The sequence below is a fragment of the Hyla sarda genome, chromosome 8 (assembly GCF_029499605.1).
Source record: "Hyla sarda isolate aHylSar1 chromosome 8, aHylSar1.hap1, whole genome shotgun sequence".
Taxonomy (NCBI): domain Eukaryota; kingdom Metazoa; phylum Chordata; class Amphibia; order Anura; family Hylidae; genus Hyla; species Hyla sarda.
In genome coordinates this window covers 27,869,764-27,897,364 of record NC_079196.1, presented here as the reverse complement: position 1 = coordinate 27,897,364, position 27,601 = coordinate 27,869,764, and the positions used below count along the sequence as shown (strand labels likewise).

The window sequence follows — 27,601 nt, the reverse complement described above, 5'->3', positions numbered from 1 at the left end:
CTTTTAAGGATTTCAAGGAATGAAATTAACCATTAAAAATCAGGGAAACACACTATTTACATTAAGCCGCTTATAGGCGCGTAGAAGACCTGTCATTTTTTTATACTCTGACCATGTGTCATTTGGTCAAGTACAAATCAATACCAATTGGCCCACAGGGCCACAGGCACCCCTTATTTAAAGGTGTACTCAACTGAAAAAAAAAATTAATCAACTGGAGCCAGAAAGTTAAACAGATTTGTAAATGACTTCTATTTAAAAAATCATAATCCTTCCAGTACTCATCAGCTGCTGTATGTTCCAGAGGAAGTTGTTTTCTTTTTGAATTTCCTTTCTTTCTGATCACAGTGCTCTCTGCTGACACCACATTTTAGGAACTGTCCAGAGTAGGAGCAAATCCCCATAGAAAACCTATCCTGCTCTGGACAGTTCCTAAAATTGACAGAGGTGTCAGCAGAGAGCACTGTGGCCAGCCAGAAAAGAAATTCAAAAAGAAAAGAACTTCCTGTGGATCATACAACAGCTGATAAATACTGGAAGGATTAAGATTTTTAAATAGAAGTAATTTACAAACTTTTTGTAATTTTTTTACTTTTTGGCACCAGTTGATTAAAAAAATATTTTCCAGAGGAGTACCCCATTAAAGGTAACATTTATTGTTGTCATTTAAAACGGACATACAAAATATATATGTGGTTTCATACTTGAGGTTTAAAAGTAACCAGTGCCATTGTTCATATCATCTGCCAACGATGATGTTTTTCAATGTTCAAAGGATTCATAGGTATACTCTGTATTTATTTCACTACTTTTGGCTTTACTTTTTACATTTGCACCAGTGTTTTGAGTGTTTTGCATTGTGTGGTTCCCCAGTTTCTATTATGAAATGACTGCTGGGATGTGTAGTGTCACAGCAGCACAAGCTGTAGACCACTGAAGAAATACTTTATATGGCATCTTACTCAGTCATCTACCTTAGACTTGTTCCTTGTGCTGAGTGAATCATGAGAAAGTCTATACCTATACGAAATGCTGCAGGACCCTAGTATTCTGCATAGGGCCTTTTATTAAATGTAATCATATCTGCATGTACACACCCTATATTTATTGCATAGGGGGGAAAGAGGTACTCCGCCCCTAGACATTTAATTCCCTATCCAAAGGATAGAGGATAAGATGTCTGTTCACTGGGGTCCCACCACTGGGGACCCCGCGATCTCGGCTGCTGCACTCTAGACATCCGGTGCAGGAAGCGAACTTTGCTCCATGCTGCATGACTGGCGGGGCAGAGGAATCTGACATCACAGCCACGCCCCTTCAATGCAAGTCTATGGGAGGGGGTGTGACATCACGAGCCTTCGGTGCTGCACCCGACGCACTAAACGAATGCCAGGTGTAGCAGAGATCAGACATCTTAAAGGGGTACTCTGGCCCTGAGACATCTTATCCCTTAACCAAAAAAAAAAAGAAAACAGCCGGGTGGCGACCACGGGGCCGGAGTATCGTGACGTCACGACTCTGCCCCCATGTGACGTCACCCCCCGCCCCCCCAATGCAAGTCTATGGGAAGGGGCGTGACACCCGTCATGCCCCCTCCCATAGACTTGCATAGCGGGGTCGGGGGGTGACGTTGCACGGGGGCGGAGTCGTGACGTCACGATACTCCAGCCCTGTAGTTGCCACCCGGCTGTTTGTGAGCTGGCACTACGGAGTGCAGCTCAAACAGGTGGGTGTCGAATACAAAATTGCGGGGGTCCCCAGCAGCGGTCTGATACGAGTAGCACAGCTATGATGGAAAACACAATTTTAGTTAGATGTACCTGGATTGCATGCGTCGAGCATGTATATATATGAATGAGCTGCAGCTGAGGTATTTGCCATCTTACCTGTTTGGGATGTAAACCATCGTACCCCATGTATTCTCAAATATTATTGAAAAGAAAAATCTTATGTGACCAGAAAGAAATCATGCAAATAAATTAGAAATCTGCAAGAAGACCTGATCGTTGTGATCGTGAGTAATTTACCGTGAATACATATTCATTCGTATATATATATATATATATATATATATATATATATATATACATGCTTGCCGCATGCAATCCAGGTACATCTAACTAAGCTTGTATGAATGGTGAACGATAGCACCATTTACCTGTGATGGACTTGTTATATGCCTAACAACCCATGTTATACATAAGAGTAACCTATTGTTATTGAATGGAAAACACAAATTTGCCATGCTCTGACGGTAGTTGTTTATTCTGTATGGATGGCTATATGTGACCACTCAGTGGTTACAAAATGGTATGCAGCCTTTAGGAAATCTAGTGGTACTCCGAGTGAAAACTTTTTTTTTTTTTTTTTTTAATCAACTGGTGCCAGAAAGTTGAACAGATTTTTAAATTACTTCTATTAAAAAATCTCAATCCTTCCAGTACTTATTAGCTGCTGAATACTACAGAGGAAATTCTTTTCTTTTTGGAACACAGAGCTCTCTGCTGAATCACAAGCACAGTGCTCTCTGCTGACATCTCTGTCCATTTTAAGAACTGTCCAGAGTAGGAGAAAATCCCAATAGCAAACATATGCTGCTCTGGACAGTTCCTAAAATGGACAGAGATGTCAGCAGAGAGCACTGTGCTTGTGATGTCAGCAGAGAGCACTGTGTTCCAAAAAGAAAATAATTTCCTCTGTAGTATTCAGCAGCTAATAAGTACAGGAAGGATTAAGATTTTTTAATAGAAGTAATTTACAAATCTGTTCAACTTTTTGGCACCAGTTTATTTAAAGAAAAAAAGTTTTCCACTGGAGTACCCCTTTAAATGCAATAATATATTGAATTTGTATTGTGAAACATTTAAGTTCTTGAACCTCCTGGAAAAGTGAGGTTCCACACGTCAGTAGTTTGTAAAAGTTCCAGGTAGTTATACTTTATTGGGTTCAGCCATTACCTTAATTTCTTTCCTTTGTCTGATATCTTGGTTTTATTTAAAATTCCTTCTTTGTTCTGATTTACCTGTTAAAACAAGAAACATGTCTTATAATTTCTCCAAATATAAAAATTGACATAACGGCCGTGATTTATCAATCTGGAGGGATTTTCCAATAAAACATGAGCTGTGATTGGTTGATTGGGAAAATCACTCCAGTTTCTCAAACAGATTGATATTTCATGTCCACGTGTGCCGTGGTTTCTAGAGATGTCTAAATAAATAAAGGTTGCTGCCCAGATCCAAGTGTCAATGTATCACACAGACCACAAAGAGTGATAGCAAGAAAAGAACTTAAAAAGCTTCAGTCACCTCCAGCCAGTGTAGGGGGTTGAGACTTTGGCCCGCCTCAGTATTGGCGCATGCCAGGTTCCCCACAAGTGTATAATGGACACATTTTTGTGACCATATTATTGCCGTAAGTCTTGGCCGGACCGGGGGCAGGGCTGGTGCAAGGATTTTTGCCACCCTAGGCGAAAGCTAATTTTGCTGCCCCTTGGCCCTGCCCATTGGCTCCACCCTTTTACACTCCCCACTTTACTACTTGGGTGACACACTGTAACAAAACTTCTCCTCATGAGGCGGATGTATGGAGGCGGGCACAATGTTAGGATGCTGGACAGATCTTACCTTCATGTCTGGCCTTGGAGTGGGCACTGTGCTCCTCCAGCAGTCTAAAGAATGCAGATTATTATGGTACTGGGGTGGGAGGTGTGATGGTGGTGCTGGCTGGGTGGGTGCTTTGGATACTGGCTTGCTATGGGGGCAGAGCGGCGCCCCCATCAAGAGGGTACTCTAAGTGGCTGTCTATTTTGCCTATATGTCTAATGATTCGAATGGACATTTTCTAATTTTGATAATTTCCAGCAGATAAACCGTTAACATTAAGGGCATTTCTTTTGTGCTCCAATAGATTGTAGATGTAGTATTTAGTGATAAAATGACAATGACCTAATATGACCTAAAATGACTATGACTTTGACCTACCGCATTCACAATCCAATGGAGCACGGAAGAGTCCTTCATGAGCAACAAAGAGTCATATGTGATCCAACAGAGCACAGAAGAGTCCTTCGTGTTTATGGGCATATCTGTAGGGACTTATCTAAATGTGAAACACCCATAAAATTCCATCTAAGGAGGTGTAAAGGAATTTCTTCATCTCTGGATATGACTTTAATTCAAAAAGTGAACTATTCCATTATTGTCTTTGAAGAGCTCATTTTCTAAAAACTATCACCCTATGTTGTACACAATTTTTTCCAGTCTTATTTTTATTCTTTTAACATTGTGGGATTAAGGGGGAGGGAGTCTTATCATGAGACACATCATTCAATAAAGTGTTTATTCAATGTAAAGCCCTTTCTTTGGCTGAGTAAGACCTCCAGTCATCGGCCTACTCTATGAACCAATACTCTATGGCTCTAAGCCACAATGTCTAGGTCACATTATCCACCACTCCTTTAGGTCATAATGTCCACCACTCTTCTAGGTCACAATGTCTACTTTTCCTCAAGGCCACATTGTCTACGAGTTCTCCAGGTCACATTGTCCACCACTCCTCTAGACCAGATTGTCCATCTCTCCTCTAGACCAGATTGTCCACCTCTCCTCTAGACCAGATTGTCCATCTCTCCTCTAGACCAGATTGTCCATCTCTCCTCTAGACCAGATTGTCCATCTCTCCTCTAGACCAGATTGTCCATCTCTCCACTAGACCAGATTGTCCATCTCTCCTCTAGACCAGATTGTCCATCTCTCCTCTAGATCAGATTGTCCATCTCTCCTCTAGATCAGATTGTCTATCTCTCCTCTAGACCAAATTGTCCATCCCTCCTCTAGACCAGATTGTCCATCTCTCCTCTAGACCGGATTGTCCATCTCTCCTCTAGACCAGATTGTCCATCTCTCCTCTAGACCAGATTGTCCATCTCTCCTCTAGACTGGATTGTCCATCTCTCCTCTAGACCAGATTGTCCATCTCTCCTCTAGACCAGATTGTCCATCTCTCCTCTAGACCAGATTGTCCATCTCTCCTCTAGACCAGATTGTCCACCTCTTCTCTAGGCCACATTTCCATCTCTCCTCTAGGCCGTAAACATCCAGACCTTTGCACTGGCCCAACAAGACCTTTCTACTCTATAAACCACTGTGACATTATTATAGCCAAATAACCATGTATAGTTACTGGTTCCCGCAGTGCTTCACACACACAGCAAACTCCCGGCAAGAAGAAACTAACAATGTTCTCTATTATAGTTGCAAAATAACTACTAAATACTTTTATTTCTGCTGAGCCGCCCGGAGATACATTCGCACTTTCCACAGAGCACAGTTCATGTCTTGTTCCCCTTTATTAGAATCTAAAAATGTATCAAAATAGCCCGGCAGAGCTTCATTAGACAGATGCCGGGATTGTCAGTAATCTGCACATGTTCTGCAGAGCTTCCTTTTTTGTGTAGCATTCAACCTGCCTGGAAGAATCTGCATCATTTCTTTAAATTGTTGCCCTACTTGCATCTTTCCAGCTGAGGGAAGGTTAAAAAAAAATAACCAGGAAAATCTCCTTAAGGCGACCTGATATGTTTCACTGCAACAATTAGATACAAAGAATAAACAGTCAAATTGTTTCTAGTAATCTGAGAACCGCTCCGGAATCCATTTGTATAATTACAGTGAAGTTATCTCTGAATATTTTATTAGCCAGACATTCATTTTTTTTTACAATGTAGCAGATGTAGCAGAGCTGAATGTGTAATAGAACTTATCGACCATAATAACTCAAGTTCAAGAGGTATTCCAGCCTTAGACATCTGATCCCCGATCCTTTTGACAGGGGAAAAGATGTCTGATCGGTGGGGTCCCGCCACTGGGACCCCCTCCCCCCCCCCCCCCGCGATCTCTGTGCAGACCCTGGTATTCTGTGCCAGGTGCTGCTCCCGAGACGGAGATGTGATGTCACGCAACACTCCCTTGTGCCATGTCGCCATTCCCCCTCCGTTCATGTCTATGGGAGGGGATGTGATCGCCACCACGCCCCCTTTCATAAAAATGAATGGAGGGGGCGTGGCACGACGTAATCTCTCCATCATGTAGCAGCAACCAGCACAGAATGCCGGATGCTGCATGGAGATCGCTGTGGGTCCCAGTAGCGGGACCTCCGCGATCAGACACCTTATCCCCTATTCTTTCGATAGATGAGATGAGATGTCTAAAGCCGGAATACCTCTCCATTCATGTCTATGGGCGGGGGCATTATGGCTGCCAAGTCCCCTCACATAGACATGAATGGAGGGGGCGTGGTGTCATGTCATGAGGGGATGTGGCATGATGTCACGTCTCCGTCTGGGACCCCCACGATCAGACATCTTATCCCCTATCCTTTGGATAGGGGATAAGATATTTAAGGTCGAATACCCCTTTAAGATGATGCCATGGGCCCAACAGCCATCCAAGGGTAAACCACCATTATACAATTTTATGAAAACAATTATTTAAGCTGAGGAACCTATTTAATTGTTGCACAAATAAATTCACGATGGTGCGGAGAATTGTACAATGAGTATAAATCCTACAAATTTTTATTAAAGAAAAACTGTCACCAAATCCCGTCCCCCCCCCCGCACATCGGGAAGTAGCCTCAGTGCAGTGGGGTCACATACAGAGCGGGGAGGAGAGGGAGGGGATGAATATGCACATGCCGGGCGGTGCTACAGGCTGAGCGGTGGTCACGTCACAGTGCCAGATGAAGGCAGTAACCCCGCCCCTGCCAGTTAGAAGATAATTTGCATATCTGGAATACTGAAAATATCAGGCGAGCGGCGGGGCGGATCCGGGCATGGTAGGCATCATATTGATCAGCGTCCCGCGCACTACCAGCCAGTACCTCTGGTTAGTGCGGGGGGATTTGTTGATAGTTTTTCTTTTATTGAAAAACTTTAACAGAGGGATAGGAAGTTAAAGGGGTTATCCAGGATAAAATAAAAAAAAAAACTGAGCGAATATCTTCTAAAAACAGCACCATACCTGGTCTCAGGTTGTGTGTGGTTTTGCATCTCATTTCCACTGAAGGAACCAGAGACAAATTTTAATACCACACACAACCTGAGAACAGGTGTAGTGTTGTTTTTGGAAGAAATTAGCTCTGTTTTTGCTAATCCTGCATCACTATGTAACAAGTTACCACAGGGTTATGAGTATATATTTTTAGTTCTTATTCTTCTTTATAAACCCTAATATAGAGAGAGAAAAAAAAAAAAAGACAAGAGGTGCGCCCCTAGTGCAGATCGTTTAGCGGGTATAACTAAAGAGAAATAAAGATGGGATCTTTATTAACCCTTTCACTTATCTGATGTATTTCATTCTCCTCTTCAATTATCCAGACACCACTGAGACACCTTTAACAGTGTATATCAGTCATAGTGACCACAGGGAAGCTGGCTCCCCCTAGCTGTGGATGTATTCAGCTGAAATTTGTCAACAGTCAATTCAAACACAGATTAAAGGGGTTATCAGGTTAATAAAATGTATCCCCTATCCACAGGAGAAAAGTTTCTAATGGTGCCCGTTTTCCGACCTCATAGCACTTCGGACACCACCATCCAAGACAAACTGATCTTTGAAGTGATGACCCACACTCCCAATATCAGGCTGAGGCAGGAGAGCAATTGTCAGGGCAGCCTTCACTCCCATGGCCAGTCCATCTCGGAAGGTGGAGGCCAGAACATTCTGAGGAAGGATACGGGCCCCGTTCTGAAGATCATGGTGGGGCCCAAATGGGACCTACCTTGATCAGACACTTCTCCTCTATCATGTAGATAGGAAATAGGTTTTATTTCCCCAATAACCCCATTAAGGCTTTCCTGATGGAAACAGCTTACTAAGTGTGCTCTGCTTTTCTTGTTACTTGAAAAACTGTTTAATGCTATGTTCACATGCTGCTGAAGCTTTTCTGAAACTGGTCTGCAGCAGATTTGCAGATTTTAATTACATTGACCTGCTGGTGCATAAAAGCTGCACATCTTCTTCAATTGTTTTTCAGCAAATCTGCTCTAAATTTACAGCATAAGAACAAACACTAAATCTATGTTAGGCTGGGTTCACACTACGTTTTCTCCCATACGGGAGCGCATACGGCAGGGGGGAGCTAAAAGCTCGCGCTCCCGTATGTCACCGTATGCGCTCCCGTATGTCATTCATTTCAATGAGCCGGCCGGAGTGAAACTGTCACGATGCCGGCTGGCAGGTAGTGGATCCTCTGTGCCAGAGAGGGATTGACGTGGGCCGTGCTAGTGGATCGGTTCTAAGTCACTACTGGTTTTCACCAGAGCCCGCCGCAAAGCGGGATGGACTTGCTGCGGCGGTAGTGACCAGGTCGTATCCACTAGCAACGGCTCAACCTCTCTGACTGCTGAAGATAGGCGCGGTACAAGGGAGTAGACAGAAGCAAGGTCGGACGTAGCAGAAGGTCGGGGCAGGCAGCAAGGATCGTAGTCAGGGGCAACGGCAGGAGGTCTGGAACACAGGCTAGGAACACACAAGGAAACGCTTTCACTGGCACGATGGCAACAAGATCCGGCAAGGGAGTGCAGGGGAAGTGAGGTGATATAGGGAAGTGCACAGGTGAACACACTAATTGGAATCACTGCACCAATCAGCGGCGCAGTGGCCCTTTAAATCGCAAAGACCCGGCGCGCGCGCGCCCTAGGGAGCGGGGCCGCGCGCGCCGGGACAGGACCGAGGGAGAGCGAGTCAGGTACGGGAGCCGGGGTGCGCATCGCGAGCGGGCGCTACCCGCATCGCGAATCGCATCCCGGCTGGAAGCGGAATCGCAGCGCCCCGGGTCAGTGGATCTGACCGGAGCGCTGCAGTGGGGAGAGTGTAGCGAGCGCTCCGGGGAGGAGCGGGGACCCGGAGCGCTCGGCGTAACAGAAACGTTCGGTCCGGTCGGCTCATTTTTGCGCCGTATGCGCTTTTACAACCGGACCTAAAACCGTGGTTGACCACAGTTTTAGGTCCGGTTGTAAAAGCGCATACGGCGCAAAAATGAGCCGACCGGACCGAACGTTTCACTCCGGCCGGCTCATTGAAATTAATGACATACGGGAGCGCATACGGTGACATACGGGAGCGTGAGCTTTTAGCTCCCCCCTGCCGTATGCGCTCCCGTATGGGAGAAAGCGTAGTGGGAACCCAGCCTTAGGAAGGGTCAGCTCACTGAGGTATCAGGTTACAGCTGCTCAGATTGGAAGCAGAGAGTAGAGGAGGGAAAATGTCTAGAGAGACACAGGCAGAAAAGGACACAGGAAAAGTCTCTAGCAGCTTGTAGAAGGTGTTTGATCTAACCCAGGTGCTTGTTTAATATCTTATTCTGCCCCACACTGCTCTATAATGTCTTCAGTTTTGCTTCTGTTTGTGATAATGGGCTATAGAAATAAAAAAGCATTTTTTAGCATTCCCTTTTTTATGTGTGCAGTTTTGGGAGACATCATGGAGGCACATTTTCTGCTTCTGAGGACATCATAGCAACTAGTTTTCTGCTTATGACTAGAGATGTCGCGAATTGTTCGCAGGCAAACAGTTCCCAGCGAATTTACCATGTTCGCATTTGCATCGTCTGGCGAACATATGTGAAGTTCGATCCGCCCCCTATACTTTAACATTGCAGTAAACTTTGACCCTGTGAGTCAGAGTCAGCAGACACATTACAGCCAATCAGCAGCAGTCCCTCCCTTCCAGACCCTCCTACCTCCTGCACGGACGCCATTTTACCCTCATTCAGCATGCTGCAGGCTTAGGAAGTGGAGGGTCAGAGAAGCTGCTTCTGCTGTATAGGTAAAGCGATAGCTAGGTTGCTGCTAGGTGGTGTATTCAGGGTCCAGTTTACTCCTAAAGCACTAGTGTAACATCTGCTTTAAGGACAGCACCCAAAAAAGCTCTTTCAGTCCGTGTGTCTTGCAACAGCTGGAGGCACCCTGGTTGGGAGGGAACCGCTGGTTAAAAGGGGTACTCCAGAATCAAACTTAAGTTCCTTCAAGCAACTAACTACTACAGTATTCAAAGGGCTGAAAGATATCAGTCCATGTGTCTTGCAACAGCTGGAGGCACCCTGGTTGGGAGGAAACCGCTGGTTAAAAGGGGTACTCCAGTATAAAACTTAAGTTCCTTCAAGCAACTAACTACTACATTATTCAAAGGGCTGAAAGATATCAGTCCGTGTGTTTTGCAACAGCTGGAGGCACCCTGGTTGGGGACCACTGATTAAAAGGGGAACTCCGCTGGCAAGCTTTTTTTCTTTAAAGCAACTAACTACTACAGTATTCAAAGGGCTGAAATATATCAGTCCATGTGTTTTACAACAGCTGGAGGCACCCTGGTTGGGGACCACTGCTTAAAAGGGGAAATCCGCTGGCAAGCTTTTTTTTCCTTAAAGCAACTAACTACTACAGTATTCAAAGGGCTGAAATATATCAGTCCATGTGTTTTGCAACAGCTGGAGGCACCCTGGTTGGGGACCACTGCTTAAAAGGGGAGCTCCGCTGGCAAGTTTTTTTGCTCAATGTCACACTAGTGCAAATCACATTTGGTGTGATAGTTGTGCAAATAAAAAAAAAAAAAACACCTTTTTTGGCTGTTAAATAAAACCAGTCGTCACTGTCAGTTCACGTCACAGTTGCCAGTTTTTTTGCCTGCAGGACAAATTGTGTCACACTAGTGCAAATCACATTAGGTGTGACAGTTGTGCAAATTTAAAAAAAAAATACCTTTTTTGGCTGTTAAATAAAACCAGTTGTCACTGTCAGTTCATGCCACAGTTGCCAGTTTTTTTTGCCTGCAGGGCAAATTGTGTCACCCTAGTGCAAATCCCATTAGGTGTGACAGTTGTGCAAATTAAAAAAAAAATACCTTTTTTGGCTGTTAAATAAAACCAGTCGTCACTGTCAGTTCACGTCACAGTTGGCAGTTTTTTTTGCCTGCAGGGCAAATTGTGTCACCCTAGTGCAAATTACATTAGGTGTGACAGTTGTGCAAATAAGAAAAAAAAATACCTTTTTTTGGCTGTTAAATAAAACCAGTCGTCACTGTCAGTTCACGTCACAGTTGCCAGTTTTTTTTGCCTGCAGGGCAAATTGTGTCACCCTAGTGCAAATCACATTAGGTGTGACAGTTGTGCAAATAAAAAAAACAAAAAACTTTTTTGGCTGTTAAATAAAACCAGTCGTCTCTGACAGTTCACGTCCAAGTTACCAGTTTTTTTGCCTGCAGGGCAAATTGTGTACCCAGGCTTGTCGGAACTGCTAGACCGCCAGCTTTTACCATACAAGCTGGTGGAGTCTGAGGCCTTTAAAAAATTTGTAGCCATTGGGACACCGCAGTGGAAGGTGCCCGGCCAAAATTTTTTTGCACAAAAGGCAATCCCCAACCTTTACTCCATTGTGCAAAAGGAAATTATGGCATGTCTGGCACACAGTGTAGGGGCAAGGGTCCATCTGACCACTGATACCTGGTCTGCAAAGCATGGTCAGGGCAGGTATATCACCTACACTGCGCATTGGGTAAACCTGGTGACGGCTGCCAAGCATGGAATGCGTGGCTCTGCAGAGGAGTTGGTGACACCGCCACGACTTGCAGGCAGGCCTGCTGCCACCTCCTCTACTCCTCCTACTCCATCCTCTTCCATGACATCCTTGGCCGAGTCCTCTTCCACTGCTGCATCTTGCTCCACATCACCGGCACCCCCCCAGCTCCCCAGGTGCTATTCCACATCCCGGATACGGCAGTGTCACGCCATCTTGGGGTTGACTTGCCTCAAAGCGGAGAGTCACACCGCACCAGTGCTCCTGCCGGCCCTGAACGCACAGGTGGACCAGTGGCTGACTCCGCACCAACTGTAGATCGGCAAGGTGATTTGTGACAACGGAACAAATTTGTTTGCAGCATTGAGGTTGGGCAAGGTGACACATGTGCCGTGCATGGCACATGTGTGTAATCTGATTGTACAATGCTTTGTGCTCAAGTACCCAGGCTTACAGGATGTCCTGAAGCAGTCCAGGAAGGTGTGTAGCCATTTCAGGCGTTCCTACACGGCCATGGCACACTTGTCAGTTATCCAGCGGCGAAACAACATGCCAGTGAGGCGCTTGATTTGCGACAGCCTGACATGTTGGAATTCAACACACATAATGTTCGACCGCCTGCTCCAACAAGAAAAAGCCGTCAACGAATATTTGTATGACTGGGGTGCTAGGACATCATCTGTGGAGCTGGGAATTTTTTTGGCATGTTACTGGAGGCTCATGCGCAATGCCTGTAGGCTCATGCGTCCTTTTGAGGAGGTGACAAACCTGGTCAGTCGCACCGAAGGCACCAACAGCGACATCATACCGTTTGTTTTCTTCCTGGAGCGTGCCCTGCGAAGAGTGCTGGATCAGGCAGTAGATGAGTGTAAAGAGGAAGAGGTGTGGACACCATTACCACCAGAAACAGCCTTATCAGCATCGCTTACTGGACCTGCGGCAACGCTTGAAGAGGATTGTGAGGAAGAGGAGTCAGAGGAGGAATGTGGCTTTGAAGAGGAGGAGGGAGACCAACCACAGCAGGCATCTCAGGGTGCTCCTTGTCACCTATCTGGTTCCTGTGGTGTTGTACGTGGCTGGGGGGAAGGAGATTATACCTTCCCTGACATCACTGAGGACGAGGAACGGGACATGAGTAGCTCGGCATCCGTCCTTGTGCAAATATGGTCTTTCATGCTGTCGTGCCTGTTGAGGGACCCTCGTATAAAAAGGATGAAGGAGAATGACCTGTACTGGGTGTCCACGCTACTAGACCCCCGGTATAAACATAAAGTGCCTGACATGTTACCGCATTACAGCAAGGCGGAAAGGATTCAGCAGGTCAAATATAAATTAAGAAGCATGCTGTACACAGAGTATAAGGGTCATGTCACAGCACAACAGGGATCTAACAGGGGAAGAGGTGAAAGTAATCCTCCTCCTCCTCCCACGAACACGCCGGCAAGGACAGGATGCTGTACAGACATGCTGTTGATGGAGGACATGCAGAGCTTTTTAAGTCCTACGCATCGCAACATCCCTTCGGGGTCCACCATCAGAGAACGACTTGACCGACAGGTAGCAGACTACCTGGCCTTAACCGCAGATATCAACACTCTGAGGAGCGATGAACCCCTTGACTACTGGGTGTGCCAGCATCTTATGTGCTGCCTAACATGGGGGGATCTAACTATGTGCTACCTAAAGGGGGCTCTATGTGCTGCCTAGAGGGAGGCTCTAACTATGTGCTGCCTAATATGGGGGAATCTATGTGCTGTCTAAAGGGGGGATCTAACTATGTGATGCCTAAAGGGGGCTAAAGCACATTATTCCAAACCATTTAGGAATGTTAGGTGATTTATGCCCTTTATGGATTAAAACCAGACTCTGCATCAACTATGTAATTTTCCATGGCAGTTTTGCCATGGATCCCACTCCGCCACACCACAGTCCAGGTGTTAGTCCCCTTGAAACAACTTTTAAATCACTATTGTGGCCAGAAAGAGTCCCTGTGGGTTTTAAAATTCACCTTCCCATTGAAGTCAATGGCGGTTTGCCCGGTTCACGAACTTTTACGGAAGTTCGCCTTCGCGGTTCACGACATCACTACTTATGACGGTGTGTTATAGAGATGTGTGGGAGCAGGATACCTTCTCCAATGTTAGTATATGTGAGCCATCATAGATATTAAGACTTCACCCACTAGCTCAAGGACAACTGAAAAGTAGAGACCCTGCAGAGGGGAAAACTGGTAAAAATGTCACACACGAGGTATGTAATAGTAATAAATAGTGCTAATCCTCATGTACACTCACAAGACAGCTTATCCTGAAAAGTCTGGAGACCCCCATTTTTAAGGGGGAAAGGACCAAAATGAAACTTACTTTTACTGATCTACAGGGGTCAATTTTAATCTACATAAACCATATTCTATTATTAAAACTTATAACAATGTCAATAATATGGCCATCTAACGCATTCAGACCGTAGAACTCATTAGCGGTAAACACTTACCGTAAGACCCTTCTGAACGAGGCTGTCAGTCAGATAGTGTTGAGAATGATTCCTCCGATGACGAGAGATCTAAAAAAAAAATGAGATGATACAAACTTCAGTTTTATTCAACAAAGAAGAGCATTAATTGACCAAAATGCAAGTTCCTAAAACTTTCCCAATTAATGTCCAACCGCAAACTCAAAATTCATTACATTCTTTCTTTCCGCTGCTGCTAATTGACCCTATAGGCAGTGACCATTAACGGCAGTCAACCTGTTATTTATCATTGTAGCTAATGCCCAGACCTTTTCTATCATAACCCCGTCCGCAGGTCCATGATGCTCTGTTCCCAAAGTCCCCAGTAATGTTCTGCCTGCAGTTGTCTGGACTAAATTCATTAATTAAAAGAAATTAATAAGGAAAACATTAAGTGTGATCGAGTCATATATGAGAGGAATGGGAAATACAGTAATGAATAAAATAGGGAGAAAACAGTCTATGATCTTGATGTAGGTGAAAACGAAAAAAAAAAAAAAAAGCTCATTAATGTCATAGTCATATAAATATAATTGCATATATATATATATATATATATATATATATATATATATACACATTCCAAAGATGTCTCCACAGAATAGACTTTGGTGGCATACTGTATGCTTGGGTAGTGTTCTTAAACATCTGGCTCACAAAATAATGATGATATATACTACTGTATATAACTAAGCTGTATGTCTTCCACTGTGGTAGAAAGCAATGTCTGGCACAGCCACCACAAATACACACCAGCTCAAAATAAAATGCAGACAATCTCACAGCTTGATGAAGGTAAAATTATTCTTCATGGGAAGTGGTGCTCTGCTTCAAATAACTTGTAGGCAAGACATATTCCAAGTCGATATAAAATAACAGCACTCCCCATAGACTAACTTACATGTTAACAAGGGGAAGATGGACAACAGTAGGCATACACAGCTGAATAGGAGGCTACAGCCGTTTCATACGTCCCAGATCTTTATCGGGCCCGATGAAGCATTAAGACATGCAAAACAGCTGTTGCCTCCTTAAAGGGGTACTCTGTTGGAAACAGCTTATCCCCAATCCAAAGGATAGGGGATAAGATGTCAGATCGCGTAGGTCCCACAGCTGGGGACCCCCACAATCTCCGGTCCGGAATCGGCAGCTTCTGGAGCACAGAAGCTTGCAACTTCCGCGTTTGTGATGTCACGCCACGCCTCCTCCATTCATGTCTATGGGAGGGGGTGTGGCGGCTAGTACATATCTGCCGTAGGCGTGAATGGCGGGAGCTTGCATCGCCAGTCAAGGAAATGAGTGCCGCAGCGGAAATCAAGGGGTCCCCAGTAGCGGGTCGAGTGGAGTTCGCTCTGTGCGCTAAATGATGGAGTACCACAGTGGAATTCTTTAGATAGGGAATAAGATGTTTTCAGTGGAGTACCCCTTTAAGGCCCAATGGACACTAAGAGGTGTGAAACAGCTGTTGCGTCCTTAAGGCCCAATGAAGCACTAAGACGTGTGAAATGACTGTTGCCTTCTGTTCAGCAACTTCTAGATAATCTATGAGCTGTACACATCAGCAGCATGATTCTATGCATGAATCTATCTCCAGTTTAGATAATGTCCTACAATGTAGTCAATGTAATTGGAGCAGCTTACATGTACTGTATCTGCTGAAGGCCAAGCTGTTTGGCTTAAGCTAGTCATAGACATAGAACTAATATTGATTGAACCCGTCAATATTGGCCACCCATAAAATGTGTATGGTGGTCCCCCCGACTCTTTCATCACAGTAATCCTCAATGTAGAGAAGGCTCAGACATGATTTTATGGCTTCCATTTATTTAGTTCTAGGGGAGCTATGCTATCATCAGGGGTGTTTTGCCTGCTCTGACCTTCTGCCAGTTACCCATGATGATTAAACTTCACCATCCCCGGCCCTTTTCCTATTATTAATGATGAAGAACTCCACCTGCTCTGACATCAGCCTGTATGACTTTATTTGCTGCTTACACCTACTTTACATCAGCTGTTGCCTTCAAAGACTATGCTGTGGATAGCAAGTTGGGGAGTCGAGTGGAAAAAAAAATCAATTTCTCTTTGCATTGTTGAAGTATAGTGATTAGCGGCAGGGGCCATATTCTAATTTGCAATATTTTTGCGAATATATGGACGAATATTCATCCTATGTTCGCATATTAGCTATGTTCGTTTTTTTTTTCATGCAAAAATTTGTAATGAAATTCGCATTGTGCGCATGCGCAATTATATATTTTACCTAAAAGAAGGGAGGGATTAGTGTCCAGTCTGGAAGTGCCAATATTTGCATGAATATTTGCATAAATATTATTTGCATAAATGCATATAAAAAAATTAATATTTGTCAGTACGAATATATATCCCTATATTCTAAATATTCAGGACATCGCAAAGTGCATTGCATTTCGAATATTTGCACTCAACACTATTGAAGTGTCCCTGTCATTTAATAAAAAAATTATAAAAAGTTTTATTAAACACTCAGACCCCGAGCGATCTGTAGATATTGCACAGAGAAGGGCACAGTAGCACACTTAAAGGAATAGTCCAGTGGTGAGCAACTTATCCCCTATCCTAAGGATAGGGGATAAGTTGCAGATCGCGGGGGGTCCAACCACTGGGGCCCCCTGCGATCTCCTGTACGGAGCCCCGACAGCCCGCGGGAAGGGGGCGTGTCGACCTCCGCACGAGGCGGCGGCCGACGCGCCCCCTCAATAAAACTCTATGGCAGAGCCGAAGCGCTGCCTTCGGCAATCTCCGGCTCTGCCATTGAGATGTATTGAGGGGGCGTGTCGGTGCCGCTTCGTGCGGGGGTCAACACCCGCTATCTGGGCGGAGAGCCGGGGCTCCGTACAGAGAGATCGCAGGGGGCCCCAGCTGTCGGACCCCCCGCAATCTCAAACTTATCCCCTATCCTTAGGATAGGGGATACATTTTTCACCACTGGACTACCCCTTTAACTCCCCTGCTGGCCTTAATCTCTGCCCAGCTGCACTGGACAAGCTCCATAGGCTTATAGTCATGCCCATCTAGGGAAGCGGAACATAGAGCACAAGCAGCCAGGGAGTGAATTGCACTACTGCACACTTCTTCAGGTGATATCTAGAGGTTGATCGGGTTCTGATATTTTTAATTTTTTTTCTAAGAGCCGAGGAAGGTGCTCTCAAATCACCCAAAGTGCAAGAAAAAGTGCAAACGTGTTACACTAAAATAAGCGTGCACAAAGGATGCGGTCTATTGCAAGCTCTTCTCCGACAGGAGAGAGGCCGCCCAACATACCTTACCCTTCGCCTCCGGACTAAAAGATTCCAGGTTCGATGTCCATTTTCGCCGAAGCTACTAAGGGACCACAAATGCCCCCGGCATCCCCCTTGGGGTTAGCGGTCGGTACCCTGCCCATGCAGGAGTACCTGGGGTGTTTGCAGGGAGGTGCGGAACCTAATGACCACACACACCTCCCCTAGACTGCCAGGAGGGACACCAAGAAGGGCTATGGCATCCTGACAAATCCTGTGGACACACACCGCGCAAAAAGTGACACAAAAATAAATAAATAAGTGAATGTGTGCAGATATACTGCCCAGACATCTGGCCAGATCTATAAAAAATGTTCTCTGATCCTAGCCAGAAGGCCGGGAATCAAGAGGTGAGTGCCACAAAGGTGAAGAGATCATGGTGCCCATGCTTAAACTTAGTGAGTCCATCCTCCCAGTGAGTTTCAGCACCTTGGGGTCACCACTCCCCGAGGAACTAAAGTACCTCGGCTCTAGACCCTCTCAGCCTCATGGCGAGACCCGGAGGAAACAGGTCACGTCGGGGCAACCGTCAAGCTGATTCCTCAGAACCAGCCCCGGAATGCCCTGGTACTCCTGCTCCCTACCATGCAGCACCCATCCCCACCAGCTCCAAACTGGCGCCGCCTGCCACCAGCATGAAACTGATAAGAACAGATACTACACTTGATCTTCGCCAAAAGGCCGTCTGATATTTCTGATATGGCATGTGTTTTACTAACCCTCAAAAGGGGTATGGAATTTTTTCACTGGCCTCCCCAGCTTGCAATCCTCGGCATAGTCTCTGAAGGCAACAGCTGATGTATCCATGAGCTAAGAAGTACAGTAGGTAAATCCAGAAGATGTGGATGTTTTTCTAAATGACAAGAACACACACAACCCTTTAGACTTTGCTCCTGGGAATATCTCTAAACCTAATCTGAGGTGACCCAGCAGATTCACCATCACTGCCATGTATAGGGTTGCCACCTTTCTTGCAAAAAAATACTGGCAATGCTAATTTGCATAATTGATTATATATGCGTGACATCACAGGAAACACATATGCGGGGGAAATTTTGTCCTATTCTGACCCCTATAACTTTTTTATTTCTCCTTATACAGGGATGTGTGAGGCTCATTTTTTTGCGCCCCGATCTGTAGTTTTTAACAGTACCATTTTTGTTTTGATGTGACTTTTTGATCGCTTTTTTTAAAATTAAATATGGGAGTTGCAGTTAGTTACTAACTACAACTCCCAGCATGCCCTGATACAGCCTGTGGCTCAGCAGCTGCCCCAACAACTCCCAGCATGTTTGACTATATAGCAGTGTATAGTATTGGTCAGTGTTTCCTAACCAGGGGTGCCTCCAGCTGTTGCAAAACTACAACTCCAAGCATGCCTGGACAGCCAACGTCATGCTGGGAGTTGTAGTTTTGCATCAGCTGGAGGCACTCTGGTTGGGAAACACTGGTATAGTATATGGTGTAACATTACGGGAGTTGGAGGACTGGTTGGATAAATACCGGCCATTGCATTGCCGGTACTTTTAATATAAAAATACCATCAGGGTGGCCAAAATACTGGCTGTGCCGGTAAAATACCGGCCAGGTGGCAACCCTAGCCATGTAGGGGTTTAAATAAGAGATCTGGTACAAGGTAATAACAACAACTTTAGGGGAAACCCCCAAAGCAGTACCCTAAAATAGAAACCCCCCAAAAAAGCAATAATTAAAATATAACTTTTATTCATTTCTAAAACAAGTTACATATATGGTGATTGTATTAGGACACAAATGTGTATAAGTACCACACTGATTAAAAATACAGGGTCTGTCTAGCACATCTATATTATCTGTGGGAGAAATGCCTCTCAATATGTGTTCCTCTTATGAGTGTATGGCCACTACTGAGGCACTGTATTTTCACACATCATCGTGCTGACAAAGACCGCTTCTGTTACATCAAACACAAGCCAGAGTACTGACGGCGTTTCGCTGGCAACCCAGCGTCATCAGAGGACTGGCAGCCTCTGATGACGCTGATCATATAAACATAATAATTATTATTTTTTATATAGCACACATAGATTCTCAGCTTTGTACAAATGGGTTGCCTAAAATTAGTCCCTGTCCCCATTGGGGGTCGTAATATAAATTCAGTGGGGGGGGAGATTTATGAAAACCTGTGGAGAGGAGTTGCCACCAATCAGATGTCTTCTTTCATTTCCAAGAAGGCCTCTGAAAAATTAAAGAAGAAATGTGATTGGTTGCTATGGGCAACTTTTCCTTTAAGACAGGTTTTAATAAATCTCCCCTAGTATTTTTAGGAGTGTGGGAGGAAGCCGGAGTACCCGGAAAAGACCCACGCAGACAAACAGAGAACATACAAACTCGTTTCAGCTATTGGGGGAGATTTATCAAAACCTGTCCAGAGGAAAAGTTGCTGAGTTGCCCATAGCAACCAATCAGATTGCTTCTTTCATTTTTGAAAAGGCCTCTGAAAAATGTGATCTGATTGGTTGCTATGGGCAACTGCTCCCCTCTTTCTGTACACAAGCTTTGATAAATCTCCCCCATTGTCCTTGGTGAGATTTGAACCTAGGACCCCAGCGCTGGAAAAAAAATAATAAAAAAAAATGAACATAATAATAATAAAAAAAATAATAAAAAAAAAAATATATATATATATATATATATATATATATATGTCTATATATATATATATATATATATATATATATATATATATATACACATATATTATATTCATAATAATAATAATAAAAATATATATTCATAATAATATAAATATATTAGCAATCTCTGGCACAATGTAAAACTTTAAATGACCTATTTAAAAAGAACACCACTTAACAAATACATTACAGGCGAAAAACATCTGGTGACAAGACTTTGTCCTGAAGTGTTTTGCTCCCTTAATATTCGGCATCTAAAGCAAAAAGCGCTTTCATGAAAATACTTTGGTTGGTGGCAGCTACTCCTTTGGGGAAGGAAGGAAATGTCATAGCTTATTTTCTCTTATTTTGCAGGCCTGTTTTCTGGAGTGTCAGCTCCTCGCGTTATTAACATGTAGGGTAAGTGAGTGTGATTCCACAACGCTATGGAGACAACTTCACAGATCTGCGAGCTTTCATTTTTATTATTAATGCAAGAATTAAATGAAAGGAACAACATCCCATTATTATAGAGGATCATTATTTCCACCAATCCCTGTGATTAATATTTTAGAAATTTAGATGTTACGTATACAAAGTGATGCATATTTTAAAGAGAATACCACATGTCATACATTAATCTAGGGCAGACGATACAATGGGGAAACTTAATGAAAAGACTTCCAAGCAACCCTTTGGCTGCTCAACCGGCCATTTCAGCAATGAATTCCCCCAACAGCAGAAAGGAATTGGAGAAATCTATAAAACTCAACTTATTTTTTACTTAATCCTAAAAGGAAGAACTCAAAAAAGTCCAACCTAAGAGAACACGATAGTGTTGAGCGCGAATATTCGAAATGCAAACTTTTACCGCGAATATCGGCACTTTGTGATTTCTCGAATATTTAGAATATAGCCATATATATTCGTTATGACAAAAATTTGTTTTTTTTTTCTTCACAGTACCTGTCACAACAATGATGTGTACTGTGTAAAAAAAAAAAAGTGATTGTCCCTCCCTGCTTCCAGCTTGTGGTCCAAAGAAGGCTCCAATATTATTTACTGTGTGAGTCGGTGTGGAGCGCAAATATTGTGTATATGTGAATATGGAAATATTCGCGAATATCGGCACTTCCAGAGGACACTGATCCCTTCCTTCTTTTAGGTGAAAGATATAATCGCTCTTTGCGAATTTTCACATGGAAAAAAAAGGGAATGAATGTAGTGAATATGCGAATTTTGCGAACATGGGACGAATATTTGTCCATCTATTCGCTAAATATTGCAAATTCGAAGAAAGCCCCTGCCGCTCATCTATACAACACATAGCTCCAACTACAGCAGATCTTCAGACTCTGTAAAGAGTAATGATGGGCTATCCTCTCCTCATGGAAGGCTCATACTATTGGAAAAGTCAATGGCAGTGTTTCCAATCCAGGGTGTATCCAGTTGTTGTAAAGCTACAATTCCCAGCATGCCTAGGAAGTCAAATGTTTTATTGTTAGGCTTTATTTTCTAATGTGTATAGAAATGTTAGTGTAGCATGTGGTATAAAGTATAGCATAGGGCAGTGTTTTCCAACCAGGGTGTCTCCACCTGTTGCAAAACTACATTTCCCTCCATACCCGGACAGCGGACATACCCGACAATTGAAGTTTCGCATTGAACTTGCCGTGAATATTGTTTGTGTAAACTTCACATTCTGATAACACAAAGCAGTGTTGCAATAAGTTCCTTATTCTGGGTCAACAATCCTTATATATATATATATATATATATATATATATATATATATATATCCCAGTATTTGTAGACCTTTTTTCCCCCTATAAGAATGGATCAATGCAGGACATGATTTCCCCCATTGGGTCTCATGCACATGTTTGCATTAAAGATCCCTGTTGTACAGATTCCTAATAGTAAGGTTGGATTAGGCACAACATCTGATGGGGGCCCATTATCATTTAAATTTTTATGAAAAAAACCAATATGTTTTGGTTCTTCCCCCCCCCCCCCCCCATATCATGCACACTTATCATCACTTATCCTACAGTATAAATATATAGGAAGTAAATAGAATAAAATACATTTATTGTAAATCCAGCTGCAGTAAATATCCACTCAACCAGCAGAGCCCTTGCCGGTAAGTGGACAAACACTACATATATATAAAGATAATAAAAAATATGACCAAAAAAGTATACTAAAATAAAGTTAAAAAAAAATGGTGAAACACTAATTAAAAGAAGGCAGTCTCTGGCAAATTTATCATAGCTTATAGTTGCAGTTTCTTTGGGATGTGATGCCAAATATCCTGAATGATCGTCACCAATAGTGTTGAGCGGCATAGGCCATATTCAAATTTGCGATATTTTGCGAATATATGGACGAATATTCGTCATATATTCGCTAAATTCACATATTTGTAATATTTGCATATGCAAAAAGGAGCCATTTTAACCCGTTATCGCCCGTTATTAATAACGGCCATTATTTTGTGACAGGCAATAGTAACGGGAGAATTAGTGCAGGCACTGTTTCTCCCATTCATTCGCCCATCACAAAATAACGTCCGTTATTAATAACGGGCGATAACGGGTTAAAACGGCTATTAGAAAAAACCCATAGATTATAATGGGATTTTCTAACGGCCGTTAGTGATTTTGTACCGGCCGTATAACTGCCGATTTCCAGACTTTTTATAACGGGTGTTCATAACGGAAGTATTTTTATAGTGTGAAAGGGGCCTAACTCCAATCACTGAAGATCACTGCTGCTGGACCAATCGGATGTGCAGACATCTGTGGCAGCGCTCAATTCAGATGGACTAGCTGAGGATTGCTGCCGATGGCCGGAGTTCCTGCTTCTCTGGGTGGATTCACTGGATCGTTGTGGTCAGTAAGTGAAGCATTAGATGCAATAGATCTGTCAAGTCAGTCTCATCCGGTGGCTTCCTCATGGCGGAGGAATGCGCCAAAATGGAATTTTATTCCAAGAGAATGCCAGATAAAGCATCCTTTCTCAGTAATATCAGCATTAACAAGAAGGAAGGACCCTACACCTAGAGTATAGGTGTATTTCTGGCCAGCTCCATATTTTACATTTAAAGCTTAGAAAGTGAGCCCTCCCACCTTGTTTCAATTTTCACTTATCCTACAGTGCCAGTTATTGTAACTAGGTCATGTGATCACCAGCCCGACTAACAGAAGAAGTTATTACTGAGTCAGAGAGGATAAGCTTAACAAGAGCCTTTTTTTTCTTTACTGACACAGGTTTGGGCTTCGGGCGAGGACCAAGGCTTCAGACCAGCATCTTGCAATAGGAAACTGCAGCTCAACCTTTGTGAGTATATTATTCCTATACAATCCACCCACTGGGAGACAATCAGTGAAGATCCCTTTAGCGGAGCATTTCAGGACTGTATTACTTAACATCACTACAAAGGCTAGAGGAGAGAATTGTCTTTCCATTTTGTCCCACACACACCTGCCTGCCAACATAGAAAGTGGGACTTCCTTATGTGCAACACCGCACTACTGTATACAAGAGACTGTCCTTGTGAAGAATTTACATTACCAAATAAACGTGTATTGAATGAGAAAAAGAAAGATTCCGCTCACCCCTCCACGTTGTAACTCCAATGTCCAAGTCGGCCAGATACAAGGCCGTAGCGTAGCTGCTGTAAACACCATGATAAGGATGAAAGGGATCCCTTTTACCAAGGGAGGAAACCAGAACTCCAGTCAGTACTTGGAAAATGGTAATAAAAAAAAATCAGTTATTATTTAATCCATATTAAAAGGTTCATACAAAAAGGAAGGGAGAGGTTAAAATGTGCATACACATTTTCTGCACATTTTAACCTCTCCCTTCCTTTTTGGATGAACCTTTTAATATGGATTAAATAAAGCCTGAATTTTGTATTACCATTTTCCAAGTATGGACTGGCGTGCTGGTGTCCTCCCTTGGTAAAAGGGATCCCTTTCATCCTAAACATGTGTATGACTACATCATTGCACCTTAAACACCACATACTGCATTAAAGGGGTACTCCTGTGGAAAACTTTTTTTTTTTTTTTTTTTTATCAACTTTTTTAATTGTTTTTAACTTTTTTTAATTCCAGTACTTTTTAGGGGCTGTATACTAAAGAGAAATCCAAAAAAGAAATGCATTTCCTCTGATGTCATGACCACAGTGCTCTCTGCTGACCTCTGCTGTCCATTTTAGGAACTGTCCAGAGCAGCATACAATCCCCATAGAAAACATATGCTGCTCTGGACAGTTCCTAAAATGAACAACAGACTTCAGCAGAGAGCACTGTGGTTGTGACATCAGAGGAAATGCATTTCTTTTTTGGATTTCTCTTTAGTATACAGCTTCTAAAAAGTACTGGAAGGATTAAGATTTTTTAATAGAAGTGATTTACAAATCTGTTTAACTTTCTGGCACCAGTTGATTTAAAAAAAAAAAAAGGTTTCCACGGAAGTACCCCTTTAATACCATCCACCAGATATGCTGCACAGGGTATGCCCTGATGAAAGAGACTACTACTGCCCATTTACACCCCTCCTTTTACTGTCAGGAAAGTGTACAAGGGCTGAACGTTTCACTCCCACCATTGTGATAACATACAAGTACTACAACTACCAGTCTACAAAATCCATCCACTGCCCTCAGGGTCACTCGACTATAGGGGGTTGCACAATACATTGTGACATTGCTTCATCTAATATAATTACAAAATAGTCTCAATAATCAGAATATAACTGAGGTCACAAATAATAGTACAACCTCTGCACCCTCTGAAAGCTAATATCTGGCTGATTTGTTTAGTTAGATACAGTACTTTACTTAAAGGGGTACTTCAGTGGAAAGCAATATTTTTTCATATCAATTGGCAAAAATTTTTACAGATTTGTAAATTACTTCTATTAAAAAAATCTTAATCCTTCCAGTACTTATCAGCTGCTGTATGCTACAGAGGAAGTTGTATAGTTCTTTTCTGTTTGATAACAGTGCTCTCTGCTGACATCTCTGTCCATTTCAGGAATTGTCCAGAGTAGGAGAAAATCACCATAGAAAACCTCTGCTGCTCCGGACAGTTCCTGACATGGACAGAGGTGACAGCAGAGAGCACTGTGGTCAGACTGGAAAGAACTACACAACTTCCTTTGGAGTATACAGCAGCTGATAAGTACTGGAAGGATTAAGATTTTTTTAAAGAAGTAATTTGTTTACAAATCTGTTTAACTTTCTGGAGCCAGTTGATTTTCACTGGAGTACCCCTTTAAAGGGGTACTCCACTACTCAGGGTTTGGAACAAACTGTTCCGAATGCTGGAGCCGGCGCCGGGAGCTCGTGACATAATAGCCCCGCCCCCTCATGATGTCATGCCCCCTCCCATAGACTTGCATTGAGGGGGCAGGGCGTGATGTCATGAGGGGGCTGGGCTATGATGTCACGAGCTCCCGGCGCCAGCTCCAGTGTTCTGAACAGTTTGTTCCAAACCCTGAGCAGTGGAGTACCCCTTTAAGACTCATCTATAGCAAAGTCACCAAGGCTTACAATTATTCACAGACATCAGTATTATTGTAGTCCACCATAACTAGCATTAACCCCTTAAGGACCAAGCCCATTTTACCTTAGTTTTTTCTCTCATTTTACCATAAAATGTACAGCGAACCTAAAAAATGATTTTATTAGGAAGGAAATTTAAATGAAAACCACAACCACAAAAGAGTTTCGTTTTCACGCTGTACCCTTTACGATAAAAATGACATGTGTTCTTTATTATGTGGGTCAATATGATTAAAATGATACCCCTGATTAGATACTTTTATATTTTTGTACTGCTTAAAAAAAATCTAAAACTTTTTGTACAAAATCAGTCATCTAAAATCGCTCTATTTTGACAACCTATAACTTTTACGTTTTTCCATATATAGGGCGGTATGAGGGCTCATTTTTTGTGCCGTCATCTGTAATTTTTATCGATACCACATTTGCACATATATAAAACTTTTAGAACATTCTTTATACATTTTTTGGGGAATAAAATGGGACAAAAAAGCTGTATTTTTGGACTTTTTTTAAATTTTTTACGTCATTCACAATACGGGATCATTAACATTATATTTTGATATTTCGGACATTTACGCACACGGCGATACCAAATATGTTTATTAAAAAAATTAACCTTTTTGGGGGTAAAATGGGAAAAACTGACAATTTTCATTTTTATTGGGGGAGGGGATATTTAACTTTTTTTTTACTTTTTATTTTTACATTTTTCAACTTTTTTTTTTTACACTTTTTATGTCCCCACAGGGGATTATCTATAGCAATCATTTGTATCTATATGTATAGAGCATAGCACTGATCAGTATTATCGTTGATCTTCTGCTCTGGTCTGCTCGATCTCAGACCAGAGCAGGAGATGCCGGGAGACGGACGGAGGCAGGTGAGGGGACCTCCATCCGCCATTATAGATGATTGGATCGCACTGCGGGCGATCCGATCATCTATTTTAACATGCGCATTGCCGCAGATGCCGTGATCTGTACTGATCACGACATCTGAGGGGTTAATGGCAGACATCCGCGTGATCGCGGCTGTCAACCATTACCGGCGGGTCCCCGGCTGCTATTAGCAGCCGGAAACCTGCTGTGTATGACGCGAGAACCGCTCCGATGCTCGCGGTCATACACAGAACGTAAATGTACGTCCTGGTGCGCGAAGTATCGCCAAACCAGGACGTACATTTACGTCCGTGGTCGTTAAGGGGTTAAATATATAGCTTTAAAATCATTCAACATAAAAAAAATAATTACAAAAAATATATATAAATAAATATATATATATATATATATATATATATATATATATATATATACAGGAAACTACCAGAATGTGTTGAGATAGAATTGTCCACGGTACAAGGATATACACATATGTGGGAAGCTAAGACTTGTTATGTTGCTCAGGTGATGTGAACTGAAGCCAGGGCCCTCATGCCAGCGTGAGCAATGCTATGCCAGTTTAATGTCCCTAGTGACTAGATTTTAGTGCCAAATTATCTGCCTTGGCACTAAAGAGTACAATATGTAAATTTAAGGCTAAATGCTGGAAAAACTGTTGTGGAGACTTTACATATAAATCCATCTAGATTTAAAAAAACATGAATTTATATAACAAAGTAACAAATCACAAAATTGAAAGAAAACAAGCTTGTTGTACGCTGGGCATTTCCCTACAAGCATGAAGACCGTCATATTATGTTCTGGTCTATTCTTATGATATATTTATTTGGTGTGTTATGTATGGGCGCTGATGGTTTTATGCAAATAAAATGTTCTATTATATAAAAAGAGACTTTGCAACTTTTTGATATTATGTATTTTAGTTGCCCACAATTGAATTTAGTTGTATTTGTCATCCCACAATTCTACAGATTCACGTTTCGGTACTTTGTAGAGACCTATAACAATTGCTCATTCTGTTTTTCGGGCTTATGATGGACATGCTAGAGTTCAGATGATTTTTCTGA

At 42.9% G+C, this 27,601-nt stretch overlaps 1 protein-coding gene across 2 annotated transcripts in view; it reads right to left on the bottom strand.

Annotated features, from left to right (window-relative positions):
- Positions 1-27,601, bottom strand: part of ARHGAP15 (Rho GTPase activating protein 15) — a 788,583-nt gene that overhangs the window by 649,963 nt on the left and 111,019 nt on the right. For both annotated transcript variants that reach the window (XR_008847054.1, XM_056534907.1), the window contains exons 4-5: positions 14,066-14,134; positions 2,958-3,022 (exon numbers count right to left, since the gene is read on the bottom strand). Coding sequence is in view for 1 of the 2 variants with exons in the window: in XM_056534907.1 (XP_056390882.1) it covers positions 2,958-3,022; positions 14,066-14,134 (134 nt within the window). In the remaining variant the exon portion in view is untranslated. The remainder of the gene's footprint in view (positions 1-2,957; positions 3,023-14,065; positions 14,135-27,601) is intronic.